This window comes from Geospiza fortis, unplaced genomic scaffold (genome assembly GCF_000277835.1).
Source record: "Geospiza fortis unplaced genomic scaffold, GeoFor_1.0 scaffold162, whole genome shotgun sequence".
NCBI classification, from domain to species: Eukaryota; Metazoa; Chordata; class Aves; order Passeriformes; family Thraupidae; genus Geospiza; species Geospiza fortis.
This window is the reverse complement of record NW_005054316.1, coordinates 2,145,741-2,167,088: the sequence shown is the minus strand read 5'-3', so window position 1 is coordinate 2,167,088 and position 21,348 is coordinate 2,145,741. Positions and strand designations below refer to the sequence as shown.

At 36.6% G+C, this 21,348-nt stretch overlaps 1 protein-coding gene across 1 annotated transcript in view; it reads left to right on the top strand.

Annotated features, from left to right (window-relative positions):
• UTRN (utrophin) overlaps nucleotides 1–21,348 on the top strand; it is a 341,542-nt gene that overhangs the window by 244,659 nt on the left and 75,535 nt on the right. Inside the window, 3 exon segments of the mRNA XM_014306655.2 lie at nucleotides 7,961–8,090; nucleotides 17,970–18,238; nucleotides 20,344–20,490. Of these exon segments, the coding sequence (XP_014162130.2) occupies nucleotides 7,961–8,090; nucleotides 17,970–18,238; nucleotides 20,344–20,490 (546 nt within the window).

The window sequence follows — 21,348 nt, the reverse complement described above, 5'->3', positions numbered from 1 at the left end:
TTTTCCTGTGGGGTTTTTCAGGGGTTTTTTGGCAGACAGTTAAAATGTTATTTTATCTTTGCTGATTTTTTACTGTCAGTCCCCCATGTCTGGACACCGGTTCTTGTATACTTTAGATTAAAGGTTCTGGATTGTCCCTAAGGTACATAAAAGTAGCTGTCCTGTTTCTGACAGGAGCCAGGAGCAGAGTCTGGGGAGACAGGCAAAATAAAAATGGGGCAAGTAGAGGGGGTTAGTTCTCTTTCTGTCTTCTGTCGATCAGAGATGTATGAAAATGCCTCTGGTGATGCTACTGGTTTACTATAAAATAAATAAAAACAGGAATAAAAGGAGGTCAAGTCTTCCAAGGCTGTTGATATCTGATAACTGTCATGCTTCCGTAGTAGGGTTTAGTGGGTTTAGTTTTCCTTCACCAAAAGCACACTATAGTATTTTTGATGTAAACCTGAATGTGTTTTTACTGACAGTTTGGTATTTGAATATTGGTTCCACTGCTAGCAGGGTGATGACTGCTGTTGTGTAAAAGTAAATACTTTTTGTCCACCACATGAAGAGTAGAAAGTTGCAACAGCTTCACTTTCTCTTCCTCTTTTAGTCTCCAATCTGATTCAGGCATTTTTGCTGTCTCTGGGGTACAATCTGTATGGATTCTTGTATTAAATTTTGGTTAGATATATTAAACAGATTTTTTCCTAAAAGCTCCATTAAAAACAGTTTTTCCTATGGATAGCATTGTAAACCAAGTCTGTTTTAATCTGCTTTTGTGTTGTTTATGCAATCCATCAAATTTAATGATTCTTATACCCTTTTTTAGCTGCCATATTACAAAGGATTTAAATCAAAATATGATCACTTATATTAGAAACTTGCTGGATGGGCAAAATAGGCATATTCTATCAGATTTTGTTCTACTGTTTAGATGATACTATTGTAGTCTTCATGGTACAGTGAAATACAAAGTAAGGATTGACTATAAAAAATTGCTTTCCTGAAGAAGAGAAAAAGAGCCAACAAAGCAAGTTCAGTGGATATGCACTGAGCAGCAAACTCATCACAAAATGGTTCCACTGGCAGAGTGGTTATATTTCTGGGGATTTCAGTAGAAGATTCAGTAGAGAATTCACATTAGCACACTGAAGCCCGTCTTTTCACTTTTGTTAAAAAAAATTATATATTTTTAAAAAAGCTTTTTGACAGTAATGTCTTTGGTATTTGCTCAAGGATGCACAGTGTGAGATTTTTTCCCCCAGTGTAGTTCTTAATCATATTTAAACACTTCACCCACCAAAACAATAAATAAATTTTAAGAAAAAAAAAAGAAAAGTCTTTAGGCATTCCATGTTTTCCGGTCCCTAAAGACTATGCTCTGTTAAGCTTCCAAACTTCTCTGGGCAACCAAGTCTTGGTTATCATTGACCTAGAAACACAAAGTCTCATTTCAGTGGACTAGGAAATAAGAAATCAAGTTACATAAGATTATTGGTGCTGGAGGACATGTTAATGAACATCATTATGCCTCATTTTTTGTAACCTTTGCTCAATTAAGCAGGGTCTTCCTTCCTATCTAGTTGGATTTAGATCCTGTAGCATCTCTAGGGAATGTAGGACTTTCAGTCCTTGCTTCAGAAAAGACTAAGTTCTTCCTTGGAAAACTAATTGTGAAAAAAAAAGTTTAATTTTTAGGAAAAAGCATAGCTCTCTGATCTTTAATTTAAGAATAGTTTTTTAATGTCTTTTTTGTTGCAATCTATGTGACAATGAAGCTTACTTCTGCCTTTATCCTGTAGTACTGGATCCTTTTCTAGTGCACAAAGGACACCTTTCAAAGTCCTCATGACATTATTTTAAGTGTGGCTTTTCCAAACAGGCTTCAAAACATCTTTTCGCGATTTTAAAATGCTACTGGGTGAAAATGGAGGAAATAGCCTTACTGGTTTTGAACTGTAAGAAGTTCAGAAGAAAGTGAGTTACCCTTCCTTGTATTGAAGTGTCTCACAGGAATGTACAGATGCAGTTTGAGATTGTCAGTTTACTGGTTATGTTTTTACAATGTCAGTGACAGCTTTGTGTTTCTTGTCTCTAAGCCTGAGCACTAGTGACACAGCACACTTTCCTCCTTCTGTCTCTTTGGCTGCACTACTGCAAGGTACTTTGTTTGAGAGATGTTTTAGAGCTTATTTTATGTAATGGGTGTCTATTAATGCATATTCAGAGATGGGTGGTGTTTTGGTTGAGTAGCCATGAGCACATGCACTCCTCCAGAGAGAGAAGGGAAACTATCAAGAGACAAGACAGTCTCAATGAAAAAGTACCCGTATTTCTGGCCTGAAGCATTTATTTTGATAAATCAAAGGGAAAGTTTTAAGGAAGCTAACATTTATTTGCCTCTGGTAAAAGATCACCAGCATGCATACTCTAATTCTCTTTTGCCCACATCTATGCTTTTAAATTCCTGTCAGTTTAGCTTCCTTGTGCATGCAGGCAAAAAGGAGGAATTTGCTGTAGATGTGACTTCCAGGTCTACACTCACATTGAACCCTTGTAGCTGACACCCTATTTGCACACTCTTTATTGACGCTACAGCAAAAGAGAGAGAAAGTGGCAAATGGTAAACTGAGAGACAATTTAGAAAAATGCAGCCTTTGGCACTTCTCTTTGGTCCTTTTTGAGATATCTATTTATATTTCTCTATTAAAAATAAGTCTAAAATACTCATATATTTATTATGAAGGCAAACAGCTTCCTCTTTTTTTAATTTTCTTTTTCTTTTTTTCCCCCCCACTCTCATATTTCTTTTGCTTCACCCATTCTGCTGTTGGTCACTGTTTGTCACTCATTTATCAGAACCTGTAGGATACTCTGTCATCTTTGAAGTCTCATGTGCTACATGTGGCTTTGTATCTCTAGGTATTAATGGTTGTATATTAGACACCATTTTCCTCCTTCATTATTTCTCTTGCCACACAGATTTTGTATGAAGTAGTAAAAGGTAAATGCATGGTGGGCTGCACAGTCTCAAGTTAAATATTGCTCTTTATTTGACTGTTTTCCTTATCAGGTGGAGCAGACACATAAAATTGACTTTTACAGAGAGATGTGTACAGAGACCAAAACGCTTTTGAAATGTTATGTGTACATGTTCCATTAAATAGTATCTGACAGGAAGGAATAGCTTTTAAACATGCTATGCTTATTTTCTTTCTAGTTCATTCTTTACTGATGGAGACAGCTGGCAGAGACTCAGTCACAACCTTTATCTCTGCATCTTTATAAACAATTCCTCATCTTACTCTGAGTTTGCTCAATCATCCTGCTTATTCTTCCCATCCTGTTAAATGCCACAGATTATTTTTTCCCATTTCATTTTAGTGTATAAAAGTAACAGGAGTATTCAAGCACCGGGTGCAGAATGAAGATGAATAAGTAATTAAATGCTACGGGAGCTGCTGATTGGCACATAAGGCTACAGTGTGCCGAACTGATATGAGTTACAATAACATACATCTTTACTTCCTTGAAAGAGTGCATAATGAGACCTGATTTAAATATGTTCTGTTTTTAAGAAACATCCCATGTGTTTTCTTTGAAATTAGCTTTGCCTTCATCTGTTGGGACTATTAAGCAGATCTGCTCCTTGAATTAGTCTGTACAAGTCTGTACAATTCAAAAGAGAAAAAGACTGCAAATTAAGAGTGAGTAATTTTAAAAGTCCACTTACTGTGCTCAAAAAACAATTTTAAGGTCCAGCTGAAGGAAATAGGTGTTTTCAGGATATGCTAAACAGTGTAAAAATCACAATAGCAAAAGTTTTGTAGCTTTTAAATTTTCCAAGAGAGGAAAATACTTCAGCTGCAAAGCATTCCCAACAGAAATTTTGTAATGCCCTGGTTTAGGAAACTTCCTTTAAAAATCTTACCTTACAAGAGTTGGGTTTTATATTAGAAATCAGATGTATCTTTAATGAAGAGAGGGCAAATAGGTTTGATTATCTTTGTGTAACAGAGCAAATGGTCTATCTGTCTGCCTTTCCAGAGTTACAAAGGAAGTAACATATGTTTCAGAGTCACTGAAGGAGGAGCAAATCAACATGGAGAGTAAATCACTGGCTCATGGTTGAAAATCATGGAGGCCCTTCTATTCTCTTTCCTGACAGGAGGATTGTGTTAGTTGGGTCCTGGGTTACTCCGCTGTAGTTGGCGAACTGGAGACCTCATACCTGCAAAATGAATGCTGCAGTGCTGATTGTAGTCATTGCTTTGTTTTTTGCTGCATAAGATATTTCAAGAGTGTAGTTTGGTAAGAACATGTCCATCTACCAGTGGAAGAATTTTTTCAAAACAGGTTTTTTTAAGATATTTTTGGCTAGTATTGTTTAGGGTCAGCTATGAAAACAGTTTGTGTTGACACTGTATCAGCACACCAGATTTTAGGTTTTCAGGGCTTTTCTCCCCTGTTATAAGAATCAGGAATGTCTAAAATTAGTGTTGGTTTTTCCAGGACTCTTGCATGTCCTGGTTTATGTAGGAAGTAACAGTGGATTTGCAAATGCAACAAGAGCTGTGTAAACCGTAGACATTGGATTTAATGGTCTGTCACCTGTCAGATTACTGAGGGAAGTGAAGCTTTCATTTTAAACCATTACCTAAAGTATACAGTAATTCTGCAATTTATAATTGTTGTATGAAATATACAGTGGTATTAATTACTGCCCAAGTTGTGTACAGCCTCTTTTTGTATGACCAATATAACTTTGAAATATTATTTTGCTTTTGTAAACATAAAAAAGCATAGTGTGGGCAAAATAAAGGTGCTATCTCTGTGCTGTGTTCACGTTTTCATTTTGTATTCACATCTGCATGCTCAAAAAATACTTGCATCCACGTGTTTAGCTTATTAGTGGGCAGTTTTCAGTGCCAAGTTTTGAGATGCTTCTCAAGGTTGTTTTTTTTTGCCATACCTTCACCTATTGAATCTATTACCAAAACTCTAGCATCAGTTTTCTCCTAATTTTCTCCCTGAAATGCATAGCCAGGAACAGGAGGGAAACTCACCTTCCACTAAAACCTGTGCTCCACTCAAAGCTTACAAATGCTTTAACTCTTTTAATTCTTAATGACAAAAGGAGAATGAAGTAATATCCTTGTCTACTGAAGGAGGCACATCCATTCTGAGTAGCCATCTCTTGAAAAACTAAATAAGCCACTAAAATATGTGATTTTACTTATTATATAAAAACATTTAAAATCAGCAAATTCAGTATTGTAGGTTTATGTTCCTTGCTGGGCTTTTTATGACTTACTTTCAGTCTGTAGTGTTCCTCTAGATATGATTTTTTCCAATGAAAGCTTTATTTTGTCCTTTCAAGACAACAAGACAAATGATATTTCAGCTCAAGATAAGATTTATAAGTGGGTTTCTTTTTTTGTTCTATTGCAGAGAGGTTTGCTGGGACAAGAGATAGTACTATTGGTATGCTTGGTTATCCTTGCATTGTGTAGTCTCATTGCTCTTCTTGTTTACTGGCAGAGAGACTCAGAGAAATATATTGAGTATTGCTAAGAAAAGGTTATGCAAGTCTGAGTGCATTATTTTTGCACCTGTGGTATAAGAAAAAACCAAAATAAAGTATAATGTAGGAAGTCTGGGGTGTGCTCAAGGTACTCCACTGCTAAATGATTTTAGTAGTATTATTTCAGTGTATGGTTTATTTTATGCTAAGAGAGTTCTCTATAAAAATATTGATAAGGATTGCTATGGATGACTTATAGCTGATGAGCTGTATGGGCCAAACTCTTAAAATCTTTTGCTGTCAACTTCAATTTGAACTACTTCTATGGCAGGGATGTTGGTGCATTAAATCCAAGGTCTCTTAGGTCAAACTTGATTGAAGTTTTATTGTGGGTCAGGAGAAATTGATGAAAGGCACTATGTGAGTGTAAACAGGAGAGACAGAGTAAAAGAGATCCATCTCTAGATTGTTTCTAACTGCTGGAATTTCTTAGCAGATTCAAAATGTGACATAGCCTCCCTTTTTTGTATGCTTTGGAAATATTTTGGAAGTGATATGGAGGGGAGAAAACTAAATCTAGAAATATTCCCTACTTCAAAGTGTAGTAATCAGCTCTCTGTTTCCGACAAAGTTTTTGAAATTAAAATGTGTTGTATTTTACTGATGCATCCACACAGGTTCTACCAACCAAAAGTCTTTTTCAAATGGGGAATTTTTCTAGCCATACATACTGCCTTCTTTCTTTCTTGAAACAAATTCCTACGTAGAGAATGCTTTAATGGTTTGTAACCTGTGGATGATTCAAAGTACCTTATTCTAGTGCGTGTAATGTGAAATTAAAATATTGATACATACTGTGAAGAACTGAAGAAATTCTTCAGGAATGTTGCTTTTACAATACTTCCATTTCTGCATTTATTTTTTTTAAATAAAGAAGGCTTGTTTTTTAAAGGACAATTTTCATTACTTACTACATCTAGTATGTACTGAATCCTACAAAAAATATCATTGCTATACAGAAGTATATAGAGAACACTTTCCTGGCGAGTGTTTCTATAGATACAACAGTTAATGCTTACTGAAAGTTGGACTGTAATAATGCAGGTTCCTAAATGTAATGGAGGTTACTGTGCTTTCAGTCCTTAGTTTTTTGTTTGAGTTATGTATTTATTTACATGTTTTCTTATTTATTTTATTTGAAGCAATAGAATGGAAGGACTTGGAAAAATGAGGAAGGAATGAAGTGGGGGAGGGGGAGGAAAAATAACATCTTGCCTTCTCCTAAGCTAAAGTTGAGATGAGGGTGTTTTTTGTGATTGTGGCATCAAGAGACTAAGTAATGAAAAGATAAGACAGCATTTTTAATGTTTTATGGTATCTGTTTTTCAAACTTTTCTGTAGTAGAACACTCATTTTATTATATAATATTGTCACCACTGGCTAACTGCTTTTTTGATCTGGAATCGGGCCTTAACAAATTGTGACAGCAAAATAAGCCTTGACTTTCAAATTAGAACTAAAAAATATATTGTAAAAAATAAACATAGCATTTAAATAATGTTTAAAGTCTCTTCTTTTGTCTTTCTGTGTGTAGAAAATAATACAAATAGAACAGGAAAAGCAGTTTCCTTCTAGGTGGGACAGATTTATGCTTTATGCTGGAAGAAAATGCTTCATAAGAAGCATAACAGCTGACTACTTATAAACTTTTTTTTAAAGGTTGGTTGCACTTAAACCTTTAATAAAGTCGTAAGTGCTGGAGAGCATAATATCCTGAAATTTATTTTTACCACCATGAAAGAATCTTACATAAAAATTGATTTTTTTTCTTCCTGTATATAAGTTTCAAAGAATTTTTGCATAATAAAGATAAAAATATTTTTTATTAGTTTAAAAAATTGCTTTTTCAGAATGTGTTATCACAATAAAATTTCTGATACATGTTTTCTAGATTTAAAAAATATTTATAAATAGTGGACAGAAACAAGATGTTTCATTTTCTAAGGAATGTTAATTTTTGCAATTCGCCTTAGCATTTGTAAAATAATTTCCTGAAGTCTTAGTAGATGCAATTTGCTGTTATTCCAGCTATCAAAAAAGTAAACAGTCTGTTGTAGCAATTTACTGTATATTAGCAATCCTGTTGAAAGCAATAAACACATTAAATTTACTTTCTAATGGAATTTTAATGTAGTAGTTTGTTTGTTAGGCTTTTTTTAAACTTACCATCATCACCTTTCTTGTATTCCTTTCTTCAAGTCAACTTCCTAAAAATTACCCTTCCAGCCTCAATTTCTTGCTCCTTCTATTTTGTAAAATTTGCATTTTTATCTTGCAGTCTGATTAACATTGACTATTACTCACTTACTAGGCAGATCTGGTTGGAGAGAGAAAACAGATATTGTTCACAAAGTCAAGTTACAAATGAATTCTTCTTTCCCTTCCCAAAAGGCACTGAGGCGTGAACTGAAGGAGAAAGAGCAAACCGTTCTCAACGCTGTGGACCAGGCACGAGTTTTCCTTGCTGACCAACCCATTGAGGGGCCTGAGGAACCAAGGAGGAGCTTGCATTCAAAAACAGGTTAGAAAATACCTGTGGCGAGGGTCAAAAAAAGAGAGAAAGGACTTGCATGTCTCTAGTACATATTTTATATCCCAGTTACTTGCTCAGACCTCAGAATCTTCTGAATGGCATCCTGATGGCTTTTATTTCTGTTTTAGACTCAAGGGTTACTTCTCTGCTTTGTAAGATTTTCACGGAAATTTGTGATATTTTCATGGAAGAAGTAGAAACATCTCTTTTGCCTTTTCCAATTTTTGATTCAAAACACTAATGATAGTTCTGTTCTGTTTTCTTAACATAATAACATATGCACCTTAAATGTAGTCAGAATAGTACTTCAAGGATTCCCATTCAAACATCCATATGTCTATTGCAAAGTTTTACTCCACAAATAGAAATAAGCATGCTTAGTGGTGTATCTCATTAGAAGTAAAATAAATCCACTTTAGGAAGGAAGTCATTACATAACCCTTAGGATTTGAATATTGGGTGAATCCTTGCTAAGGAATGGAACCACAGCTATGTTAGAAACTGTTTTTGCATAGTATTTGTTGAGATATTACTCTAAATATCAGAGACCTGCAAAAAGTTAATAACTCCCCCACAACCACAAAAAAGGGAATTATCTCTGTAACTTCAACAGTTATATCTCTGATATAATCTAAGGCATTATGAAGTCTTACTTTTAGTCACACAAGAGCTGTTCTCAGAAAATGTAATAATCTGCTTTTGCAGAACTGTCAGTTGCTGTAAGGTGTGAACAATTTACTGCTCTATATAACTTACAAAATTACAGTATATCTGCTTTTATCAGGAGTTAGTTTTTTCTTTCCATACATCTCCATTGCAAACTTCTTAAGTTTGTTCAGTGGAAACAACTAATCTCCTGCATCCATACTTTGTGTTATTTCTGTACAAATTTTTACGTGGTTTCATATTCCCGAGTTCAACTTTATCACAAAGTCTGAATAGCTGGTGATTAAAGCCAATGAACCATTTATCTCATTGATTAGTGCTGCTGGTGCCCTCGCTTGACTTCTGTTTTGAGCTCCTGACTCCTGAAGATATTCCGTTTCTCTTTCTTCTCAAACCCATTTGCTTTATGGCATCTCTAATGTTTTAGTTGGTCTAAATCACAAGCAACTTTGCAGTTGAAAAGTAAGGATGCTCTCTATATATTTGCTCATTCTTTCATACAGAAGTTTGAAATTGCAGGTTCTCTTCTCAAAAACATAGAACCTCTCAGTGTAAATGATGCCAGTACATAAAACCTTTCCAGTGCAAAATGTTCATTTTCTAACAGGGTTTGGTATCAATGATCTAGTCAGTGTTGATTGACAGGATGCAAACTGCAAAAGCAAACTTCAGATTATAAAATGCATCATAAATTCTTGCTATCCAGTCTACTATGATGAAAATTATTATTATTTTGTGTTATACCAATGGCAGTGAGAACAGTATGACAGGGAATTTGATGACCATCGTAAACTGCATCACAATGACATCCATGGTCTGCAGGTGACGTGTGCATGTCTCTGGTCTAGTCATTGTATTTAAAAAACAGTCATATGTTCAGACTGGAGAGCCTCATACCTGTGCACTGAGCTTCTTTCCCTCTTTCTTCTTCACACTCAGTACTTCCATGGACTTTCTTTTTTTAGCATGTGATAGGTTAGTCTTGACTACCAGCCAAACTCTCACCCATCCACTTATGTCTTCCACTGCAGTGGAAAGGAGGCAGGAGATGGGAAGAACATGAGTGAGAAAGCTCATGGGTGAGAAAGGGGATCAAATGGGTCACAGATGCAGATCCCGTACAAACTATTGTTGTGGACCAAACAGACTTAGCTTGGGGAAAACAAACTATTGCCATAAATACACAAGCATTAAAACCACTTTATTCCCACCTTTCACAGACTCAGCTTGACTCCCTCATTTCTGTCTCTTCCCTGCGTTGTTGTGATGCCGGTCATGCTCAGAGAGGCAACAAGCGGCACGAGAGGGTGGGAAAGTGGTGACTTCATGGTTAGCCTAGCAGTTTCTTTCTCCTGCTTCTTTCCTTTCACACCTTTCTTCTGTGTGCTATCTCTGTGGGGAAAATCTGCCTTACCATGGGGTTGCTCCTCCTTCTCTGACTTTGGTGTTCCCTCTGCTGTTTCTCCTGTTCATTTCCTCCTCCTCTCTGGTGTTTTATGTTTCTTAAATACACTTTCCCTGAGGTGCCGCCAGTTTGGCTGAGGGCCTCAGGTGTGCCCCATGGTGAGTTGACTAGAGTCTGCTGTCCCTGGCACTGGGCAGCTCCAGCCTCTTCTCCCAGAGACCCCTATGAAGCTCCTGCTGCCGGCAGTGGGCACTCGCACCCTGCGCAGAACAGACCTGCACTTTCTGTAGATTAATAGACCTTCAGGCCAAAAGCTGTCTTTAAATCATTCTGTCTGAGCTCATATATATGTAATAAGCTGTTAATTTTCACCTAGGAGTGAGTCTAGTAAATTTTTTCTGACAACTGATGCCACACCAGTCTCCAGAAAACTTAATCTCTGAACTAGAAGACAGCCAGAGGCACACAATTTTTCTGCAGATTAACCATTATCAGTGAAGGATGTGGGCTTTAGTTTGCTTTTAAGATATTATTTTTTTTAATTTTCTGTCAGCCTCTTGGTCACTGGTGTACTCTGTAGTTGTTTAAAGTTAACTTGTTAACTTCAATGAAGTCCACTTCATGTTGATAAACGTGGAGTGTGGTTATGGATTCTAAACTGACAGTCTTTTTTCTAAAAATATTGACAGTCAACACTGCACAGTCTTGATTTGAACATTACTTTGGCTGGTTCTATAATAGAAATAGCAAAACTATTTTATTAAGTCAAACTTGCATTAATTGGAAATCAGTTTCTTGAGGTTATTTCTTACCTTGTATAAGGGAAGGGGTCGTTTTGGGGGAATGGTTAGCTAATCTGAAGATGATAAAAGTTGTGACATTGTTTTCTATTTTCTTCAACTTCTGAATCTATTTTTTTAATCAATATTTTTGATAGTTTTCTCTTTCACCACAGGTCTTTTCATGCCAGGGAGGGCATCCTTGTTGCAAGGACAAAGAATAAGACAGATTTAGGAGAAAACTGATCAGAATCAGTTTTGAACTTTTCTGACTGAGACTTGTTTGAAGGACTTGTGCATATATATATATACTCATATATATAGATATAGATATATATACACTCATGTATTATTCTATCCAAAGAGAACATTTGTTACAGCATGCCTTATGATAACCCATTATTTTCTGTAATGGTCTTATTAATTTCAAACATATGACAAGAATGTATTTTCAGATTATGGGTAAGCCTTGGTTTCTTCTTTCCCCATCTTCAACTTATGCTTCTTGTGCTGGCCTTCTACTGTATCGGAGAGTAACTGGCACATTCAGTCAGAGTTCTCTATCTTCCAGAAAGCTACTTTCTTAGCCAATTGCATCTCCCATCTGTCTTTTTTTCTGCTTTTGTTTTGTCATGTTTCTGTAGAGAGGCCCCACCACAAAAAAGCAAGCTTCACAGTCTTCTGTATTTGAGCTGCCTAAGCATCTGAATGGAGCTGATTGATAAGCCAGCAGGCCAGCTGCTGAATTTCATGGATGGACAGGTTAAAGAAATTGAAAATGCTTATGCTTTTAGCATTTTTTTTCACTTTTTCACTTGTCTGTGGTATAGGAGAAAACTTTGATCTAAAAATGTTAATTATATTTCTCTATGGCATAGTTACAGCTGGCTTCTTAATTCCATGTACTGTAAGGTTACAGGCCATTGGAAAGACAAAGGAAAGCAGATTTCATGATTTATGTCCCCAGGGTTCTATGAACTGATGATAAAGCTTTGCTGAAATTCTGTCCTAATATTTCCACTGAAGCAGTGAAACATCCTAGCAGATCATCACAGGCCACTACACTGATTGTCATTGTAATAGTGAATGGTTCTGGGTGTCTGTAGTGTTGTCCAACTACTTTAGTAACTTAATTTTTTTAAGACAATTAGATTCCTAGCTTTAAAAGCTGCTATTTAGTAGCAAAGGTTGTTGTGATAAACACAGCATTTAAAAATAAGTGTTTACCATCTGTTATCTCCTATTAATTGAATAGAAAGCCCCATAAATCACATCTGTGTTATAAAAGAAATATGTTAATGAGCATCAATGAATTGTATGTAGATACTTTATTTAAACTTGTAGAGGGACAATATCTTTACCTGTTTCAGGCATAAATAAAAGCTGAACTTTTTTGCTTACCATAATTTAGGTAAATTTCTCTGCCATAATTTTTCCTTTTGCAAGGAAGATCTCACTGAAAATAGGCAGTTTATTCTTTTCTAATATATTACAGGTATATAGCAGGCAGCATGTCTAGTATATAGCAGGCAGCATTTCTATTCCAAATGTTTGGGTTTGTTCTCTAGCTATCATACACTACTGGGATTTTTTTTCCCCTCTGCTGTGCTGTTGGACTGAGTATGAAGTCTTGACTGTGGATTAGAAGTGCTTAGGAGAATGAAGAGGATGTAGCCCACTGGAAGTCAGGGGAATCATATCCAGAAACTAATTACACTATTTTCAACATTGCTGCTTTTGTTTTAGTTGGAGCTCATTCACTCATGACTTCTAACAGTTTCTTCCTATGATAAGAGAAATGTGCATTTACCCATGAGAGAATCACAAAATACTTCTCTCTCTCGTTTTCAAAATTAGCTCTTTTAGTCACCCTTACAAGTTTAGTCTGCTTTGGTAAAGCTTTGAAATTCGTCCTGTAGGGTCTACATGGTTGTCTGCTTGGAGCCATAGTAGTAAATTCAAGGAAATTGTTTCCACTTGCTGAGTGGTGTGGAATGCAAACTTAGAGGATTTTAATGGAAACAGGCTGGCTGGAGTTCAAAATGGTTAATTTTATTATTGGTTGATTATTTGGGGTTTTTTTTTATTCATGAGGACCTTGGGATACTAACCTAGTCATATTCATTCCTGACTTGTAGGCTCTGTTGTGTCCCAGTTTTATCTGAAATATGGGATGTTCTCTGGGTGGAAACATCTTTACATTTAACATTTAACCAACTACTGCTTGCTCTTAAACTTCCTGTTCTCATCACATCAGGACTAAGTTTTCCGTCAAGGTTGTTAGAAACTCAGACAATGCTTTCTCTGCAGCAATGCTAGAGACTTCATGATGCAATGATAGCACTGCTTTTGGATCTTCTGTGCAGGAGTTTGATCATGAGCCATTGTGCCCATTCTAATGCTCTGAAAGTTTTCATAATGAGCACAGTGCTATGTCATACATTGTTTATGCTGCAAAGATTGATTGAACCAAGGAAGAGACAATGTTTGACATCATGTGAGAAGGAGGCAATATGAAATCATCTCCAGTTCCAGTATATTTGGTTAAGAATTTAGCAGAAGTGAAAGGAAATTATTGTAATTTTGGCAAGATGGAAAGAGATCGCTAATTCAAGGCTACATAATAAGGATTGATAGGTTGACTAGGATGAAAACTGCTACAGCCAAACAGTTTGAGGTCTAAAATAAATTCTTAAGCAAGAAGAATTTTCTTCACTACTATTATCCATATATGTAAGCATGCAAGGAAACTATATGCTGAAAATTCAGGCCTGAAAGTTTTCTTTCAGTCTGTGCTAGAGACATAGAAAACCTGTTGGAGCTTTCAGTGCTTTGCTTGTGACAAAAAATTTATATTAAAATCAAGATTTTTTTCACTACAGAAGAGGAGTCCTTTTCCCTGACTGCAAGGTCAGTTAATATCTGTCCTCTCCTGTAAACAGATGGTCCAGTGAATATAGGCTGTTCTTACTCTCTGAGCAGCTGCTGAAGTGAGGATAATGTATATAAGTACCATTACAAAAAGGGTTGGGAAGACACCGATCAAACTGGTGATTGAGAAGACTTTATATAAAGTAGGAAATAAAGAGCAACGACTACTGTGTAGAATTTTTTCACAGCAAAAAGGAATCCTGTCTGCTGGTTTGTGTAATGGCTGGTTAAATGAATTCCAAACTAATAGAAGAAAAGTCTTACCATTAAGACATTTTCTTTGAGATTTACAATTTTATGCTATGCAACCAGTATCTTGGAGAATATGATCTCTGCTTGAAAAAAAGTAATGTGTTGCTCATTAATAACTTGGGCTTTTTTGATGGAAAACTTAGTTATACAAGATGTATTTCTGTTAAATGAATATATGCTGAATGGTTTATAGCTCATAAAAGCACATATTTTGCTCTATTTCTCTAGTAAATGTCTTTTTAGTGCAAGGTTTACAAGCACTTCCAAAGCTTTTGTAAAATAAAGCAGTCTTGCAATGAATTAATATTTTTCAAATACAATATGTAGTAGATATCCTTGCACAATAACATTGATTTGACAAATGGTCTTCAAACATGTTTTGAGTTTCAGTTCTGTTGGGGTACTAGTATCATCCCAATCATTCTGGAATCTTTTTCCCATCCCCAAATAAGGGACTAGCTCTTTTGTGAGTAAAGCTGCTTTGTTTTAGCTGGCCAGACAACTAAAGTCAGGCTATTGTTCCCCTCTTCTAATCATTGAATCATCAAGCTTGGAAGAGACTTTCAGGATCATCTAATCCACTTGTTAACTGAGGACCCCCATAACCACCTCTGAACCTATCCCCAGGTGCTACAGCCACTTCTCTTCTTATTGCCTCTGTTAGAGCAAGAAGCGCTCATTGGATCTGCTGTGTTTAGGCCTTTAAAAAAGGCCAAAGAGTTTTACAAGATTTTCAGCTCTTACTATAAAGCTTTCCACATGTTCTTTGTCAAGCGAAGGATCTTTTTAACTGACTAATAATCTAGCTTAGACCTGCACGGGTCTTGCAGCATTCTACTTTTTCATGCAGAGCTGGTAGGCTTTGGCTCTGACAACAGATAAAGAATGATCTGACTGCATGATGTTGGATCCAAGTGGTAGACTGCAGCTTTGCATATATGGAACTTCACCTTAGTCCAGTTTTTGGGTATAGTGTCCCCTGTATTTACATGTTCTAGGTACCAACAGAGAAGGCTTTATCAAATTGGTGTGCAATTTTCTCTCCCCTCTCAATGAAGCTTAGTATTGCCTTACCTTATGTAAGGTGTTCCACCTCTGGGTGTTCCCTTAATCCTCATTTATAAGTCTTGCAGCTTTCACTGCTGAGGTTTGGTTGCCCACAACCTACAACTGTATGATAGGAAACCTCAGCCTGTGAGAGAGCCTGTAATATTAAATGCTGGTCCTTAGGTGCAGCTTGACTTCTAGATTGTTCACAGTCCCTTGTCACTGGACTGTAGTGAATTCCCATTCATTCATCATTATTATTGTTCTCAAAGGTGAATTATTCCAAAAGTACTTATGCTAACAACTTCTTTGATGGCATTTTGTAGCTGTTCTTTTCTGTGTAAAAGAATTTCTTTTCCTTAAATTGGGTTTTACTTAGAGTATGAGCTTTATTTCTTTTCAAAAGAAATAAATATTTTCTTTGCAGAACTTGGGGTAAAGATCATTCTAAAACTGTGTTGTGCTATAATGCAGTTTATTCTACTGTGAAATGCTGTAAATCCAGAGACAAGGTGCAATTTATCACAGCACAGCTTTGGTCTTCAACTTTGTTCTGGTGTGTAAGTATTGCAAATTGTAGGTTACTGCCACGTCTCTGTATCCTACAGCTACATACGTAGTTCATATCTATTTGCATCTAGTTAAGCATTGTGGGATTTTTTCACGGTCATTTCATTCCAAGTTTCTCCTCTGCAATCCCTTCTTGCCACTGCAGTGTCCCTAAGACTGGGTACAATCTCTGCTTTTACAGGCCGAGTGCACATAGGCAGTGCTTTCATGTAATAGCTTATGACACCCAACAAGTCACTGAAATATTAACTTAAGACACTTGATAAGTTCAAAATATCTATTGTAACACTCAGCTGCACGCTTTCTTCAAATGTCTCTCTCTTCTGAGGTCAAAACATGCACCATAAACCATAGGCTGGGTATGTGTCTCCCTTCCCTTGGTGCTGTTGGCTCTTGTTGATTACTCTTGCCTTCCACTGTTCTCTGGTTACCATTCCTTGTTTGTTGTTTCTCCTACATAACCACTTCCCAGCAAAGTCCTTGTGCTTTTGGGCAACACTCTCTCCTCCCTATATCAACAGTTGTAATACAAATTGTAGTTGCATTGTGGGTTGATTTTTCTTCATTTTGTTGGTGGGGTTTTTTTCCCCCAGATGGCATCTGGATTGTCTTGAATCTCTTCTAGTGATGACTAGAATACTCTTCTAATCATCATAGTCCAGCATATATCAATACCTACATGGGCTAACAAGATTTGAAAAAAATTTTAAAAGAATAAACAGAATAAATATGTGGAACTGGTGGGCAGAAATTCTGGTTGTGATCCAAACAACTCCCTGTTACTTTTTTATCTGGAAAAAAGTGACTTAATTGGAGTGAATTTCAATGTTTTATTTTGTGTTAATTACTTACAATATGCTTTTCTGTATTGGGTGCTATGGGACAACAGTTGCATATAAGAGGCACAGTTGGGTAACTTTTGCAACCATAACCGTGCATTTACTTTGACATTCATCTGACCTTGGTAAAGCAAAAACATCCCTCCCACACAATTTCTGTCTGTTGCCCCCTCACCTTCCTCCAACCACAGTAGCAACTCCAAGCTCAGTCAGTTATAATGATTTTAAAGACAGTCTATCAGTAAATGAAAGATGGTATGTCTCATCTGAATTGTGACAAAAATGGTACTTTCATCTCTGCATGATTGTGTATAATTTATTCATAGGCAACACTTGAATTTTAATCACAAGAGCACTGTGATAAACCTTTTCCAGGGCTTTTATATAGGACTGAATAGGAGGCCAATTGGCTTAGTTTCAGTGCATGTCACGTCTCTGCTACTTCTTTTGTTCTCAGTTTTTTGCATTATAGTTTCCTCTGCTTGCTTTTATGTAGAAGGGGAATCCTCTGAGACTGGTTATGTTTGTTTGTCATTACTGAAGCTACTCTTCCCTGATGAAGGAAGCTTCCCATGAGTTTTTTTCAGCAAGGACCCGCAGGCAGCAGACAGCAGGACCTGCTGGGGATGTTTTAGGATTTTCTTTTTAGCTTTCAAGCTGTCTGGGTCTTGCTCAGTCTCAAACTGAAGGTTTTACGGGGTTTCTGGATTGTGTGATATCTAGACACAAGCCTGAAATTTGTGAGAAATAGTACACCGTAAGCTTGATTCTTTTTCAGTCAACAGCTTCATAGAACGTTTGTAGGTTTGGAAAAGCTATTTAAACCAGCCTTTTTGGATTTTGGTGTTTACACAGAAAAATTGATGTAGTGCTGCACAACCGTGCCCCCCACAGTACTTAGTGTACCTTGGATTTTGCTACTGAATATGAAGAGACATCCTGGTGCCACAGTGAAAGGTGGTGGTAAGAGATCCAGGAACAAAGCACTGTCCTTGCTCTTTCCACGTGAAATGATGCAAAGATTACCTAATGAAGTTTCCAGGAAGGAAGAAGTATCTTATATTTCTCTTCCCTGTCCCTCCAAAAGTAACAAATCAGCAGTAAGCTGCTTTTACTTTGTGGGTATCATAATATATGGAAGTCAGGAATAGTTTCCTGTCTTCTGATCAAGCATTATGTTGTCAGTAGGAGTGATTGAGGTTTATTTCAGTTGCAGCAAGGTGGACTTTCCTCTACCTTGTACCTGCTGAAATAAATTATCAGTTGACACTGGACTGGACAGTCAGTAGACTGTCTTGAGTGTGTATTTCAGGAGCACTATCTGTTTAACTGGACAAAAATAAGAAATAAACAGTATAACTGTTATTCCCCTCTGCAGAATTGACCCCTGAGGAGAAAGCCTTGAAGATTGCCAAAGCCATGCGCAAACAGTCATCAGAGGTAAAAGAGAAATGGGAGAACCTAAATGCTAGTGCCAGTATCTGGCAGAAGCAAGTAGACAAAGCATTAGAAAAACTGAAAGACCTTCAGTGTGCCATGGATGACCTTGACGCTGATTTGAAGGAGGCTGAAAACGTGAGGAATGGCTGGAAACCTGTAGGAGACTTGCTCATAGATTCATTACCAGATCACATTGAGAAAACTACGGTAAGTGTGGAACTCCTGGGAAATACTTCGTTTGTTTGTGTGTCAGATCTCTCCATTCTGGTCCCTCTAGTCATATTAGATGTTTATACACTGTATGCTAAAATTCTCATGTGCGGTATAAAGTCTTTAAAGATGATATCTGAAGTCTCAAATAAAGTCCAGAGCTGGGCCGCATTCCCAGTGTTGGCTGGGATTACATACACACACAGATCTGTTTGGCCATCAAGTGTAACTCTCTTTTTAGAAAAATATTTAGAGCTTTCTTAATCATACAGAAATAAACACATAGTTTAAATTTATGTTTCTTAACTTTTACAAACTAAACATGCCTATTGTCTATTTTTGTTTGCATGAGCAAATTAGCATTTGCTTTTACTTTAGCCTGGCTTCTCACCAGGCTTATTTCAAACTGCAGAACACATACTACCCTATAATGTTGTTATAGGCAAATCAGTTCTTGCTGCCTGGGTTCCATGGAGGGCTCAGCATCCCAAGGCATGGCTGCTTTTGATGGGTAGTAATCATCTCCTGCCTAACTTAATGGATTGTGTAGGGACCTGGTAATGCAAAGCTCCCCAAGAAGAAATATCTTCTGATAGCATTGTCCAGAAAAGCTGACTGGAAAAGTACAGTGCAGTGAATATCATGGATTCCAGGAGAACATGTGGGTATGCACATGTAGGTAGAGAAGATTGCTCTTTCAGGCAAATTCAGCATTTACTGCTAAGCTTCTGTTTCACAAACACAAATTTTCAGTTTTTAAGCTTAAGAATTAATACAGCAAAGCATTGGAAGACCCTGAGGTTGTGTACCTGACCATCCATGTCTTCAGCATAGGATGCTGGTGTTAGAAGAATAAAATGGCTGTAACCAGGTTTCTGTGGATATTCTCTCTATGTATACAGTGTCTGTGAATTCACAGAGCTACATTATTTCACATATATCAATGTAAGCATCCTGATTGCCCAAGTTATATTGTCACTTTCAAGGGTAATGAAACTGAAGTCTTTAAAACAAAGGCAGTCAAAGGTGAGTTAATATCCAGACTGCTGCTGATTTGAAAAGAGTAATGAATCTCTTCCTTCTTCTCTTATATTTTAATGTAGATGCTAAAGCAAGAAATAAGATGCTAATGCTGAATAGCTCCTTGTTCTCATGCTAAGAAGTGATTTGTCATATCTTAATGACTTTTTCTGTAAAGTAGATGATAGCAAAGTCTTTCAGATTTTCATTGCTTTGGAAAAACTGTAACATTTGCTGAAGCAATAGGGGCCTACTGGCTGTCCAGAAACCCAGTGTTTCTTTCTTAACAGTACGTTCTTTCTGTTCCTTGGCCTAACTTGAGTGATTATTGAAGGGAGATAAATAATTAAATTGTCCAAAGAAAATACTTCCTTTACAGCTGTTTTGGGCTTGTTTAATGGTGTTTAATCAAGCTGTTTGCAGGATTGAACACTTAACTGCTCACAGCAAGCAAGGCATTTGAAGCATTTTTTAAACTGCAACTAAACTTGCATCAATTTTGTCTTAATACTGTATTTAGTTCGATTTGATTCAATAAACCTTTTACTTCTTTTTAGTCATTGTAATAGCTTTACTCTCTGGTTCTAATCAGGTAAAACATTGTACTCCTTTTCCTTAGAAGAAACATTCCTTCATGCTTTGCTAGTTCAATAATAGTTTTTAAATTGAACTTTTGTCAGCTGCTTAATACTTGAAAACTATAGCTACTGAACAATATTTTGTCTTAAGAACAGTTGGCAGGCTCTATGCTGCTAAAGCTCCTAATATAGCATTGCGTGTTTCCTTTTGCAAAGAAAAGCTCTAAAGCCATACAGCACCACAAAAGACCAATAAATTAAATTCTTTTAGGGTGCAATTTGCTTATGGGCATTTCAGTAAGTTTCATACTGTTTTTCCTTAAAGGTGGATATGAGTGATACAGCAAGAATATTGAAGTGAGTGAAATTTCTTTGCTGAGAGCTGACTTGTGTGCAGTTGTTTAGCATAAACTGCCACATTGGGCAGGTCAGCACCATGTGGAGTTTACGCTTTTGTGCTGCTCAGATGTCAACTGAACATAAGTGTGTTTCTTACCCTTCTAGGCTTTTAGAGAAGAAATTGCTCCCATCAACTTAAAAGTTAAAACAGTGAATGATTTGTCCAGCCAGCTGTCTCCACTTGACCTTTATCCATCTTTAAAGATGTCTCGTCAACTGGATGATCTTAACATGCGATGGAAACTTTTACAGGTATTTTTCTGATCATGTACAGTAGGTGTGTGGGGAGGGATATTTCTCACTCTCCCCTGTTTTCTTAAAAGATTCACTTATACCATTTGTTCATTACTTCTGTCACTAGTGTTATTCTGTTAGTACCAATGCAACAAAAGGAGCTACCGACAGCTTGGCCAACAGCTTTTCCTTTCAATCTATTTCAGCAGTTTATTCAAACAGGAAACTGCATTAGATTCTGGGAAAGTAGTAGGAACTATTGCTGCATGATTTTTTTGTGTGTCTTGTAGCAGTAGATTTTACTGCATAAATCCGTTCCACCAAAAACTGGTGTAAAATTTCTGTTGTGTTTCCAGCTTGTGTGAAAGCTGTTTTATTGGTCTTTGAATATTCAGTTTCTGTAGGAAATTTCACCTAAAGTGATTTAAGTATTAGTAGAGCTATAACAAGATATATGCTGTAGCAATTTAGCATAAAAAGCAGAAGAGGATATGCTTAGAAATTCATATTGCTTAGTTATGATAATTGTGCTTAAATGGTCTGAGAAAAGTAAATCCATGTGCCTGATTACAGCTGAAACTCATCCTTAGTTTCACAGTGAATGATTTAGTGAAGTCTCTTATATCAGCTAAAGTTCATTTATGAATTTTTGAGGTTTCTCCTTTTTTTGTGTTCTTTTTTGTAGGAAATACTTATCACATCTCTAGTGAGGGTGGTGGGAATGAATTTTCAAAACCTGGGCACCAGTTTGTTGGCCAGTAGTTTTGAATGAGTCACTCCTGAAAGTCAAAGCTGTTATTGTGTCATATCAGACCTTTCATCCTTTCATTTCCTAATATAATTTGGTAGTGGGGTTTCTTTTCTTATTTTGTTTGT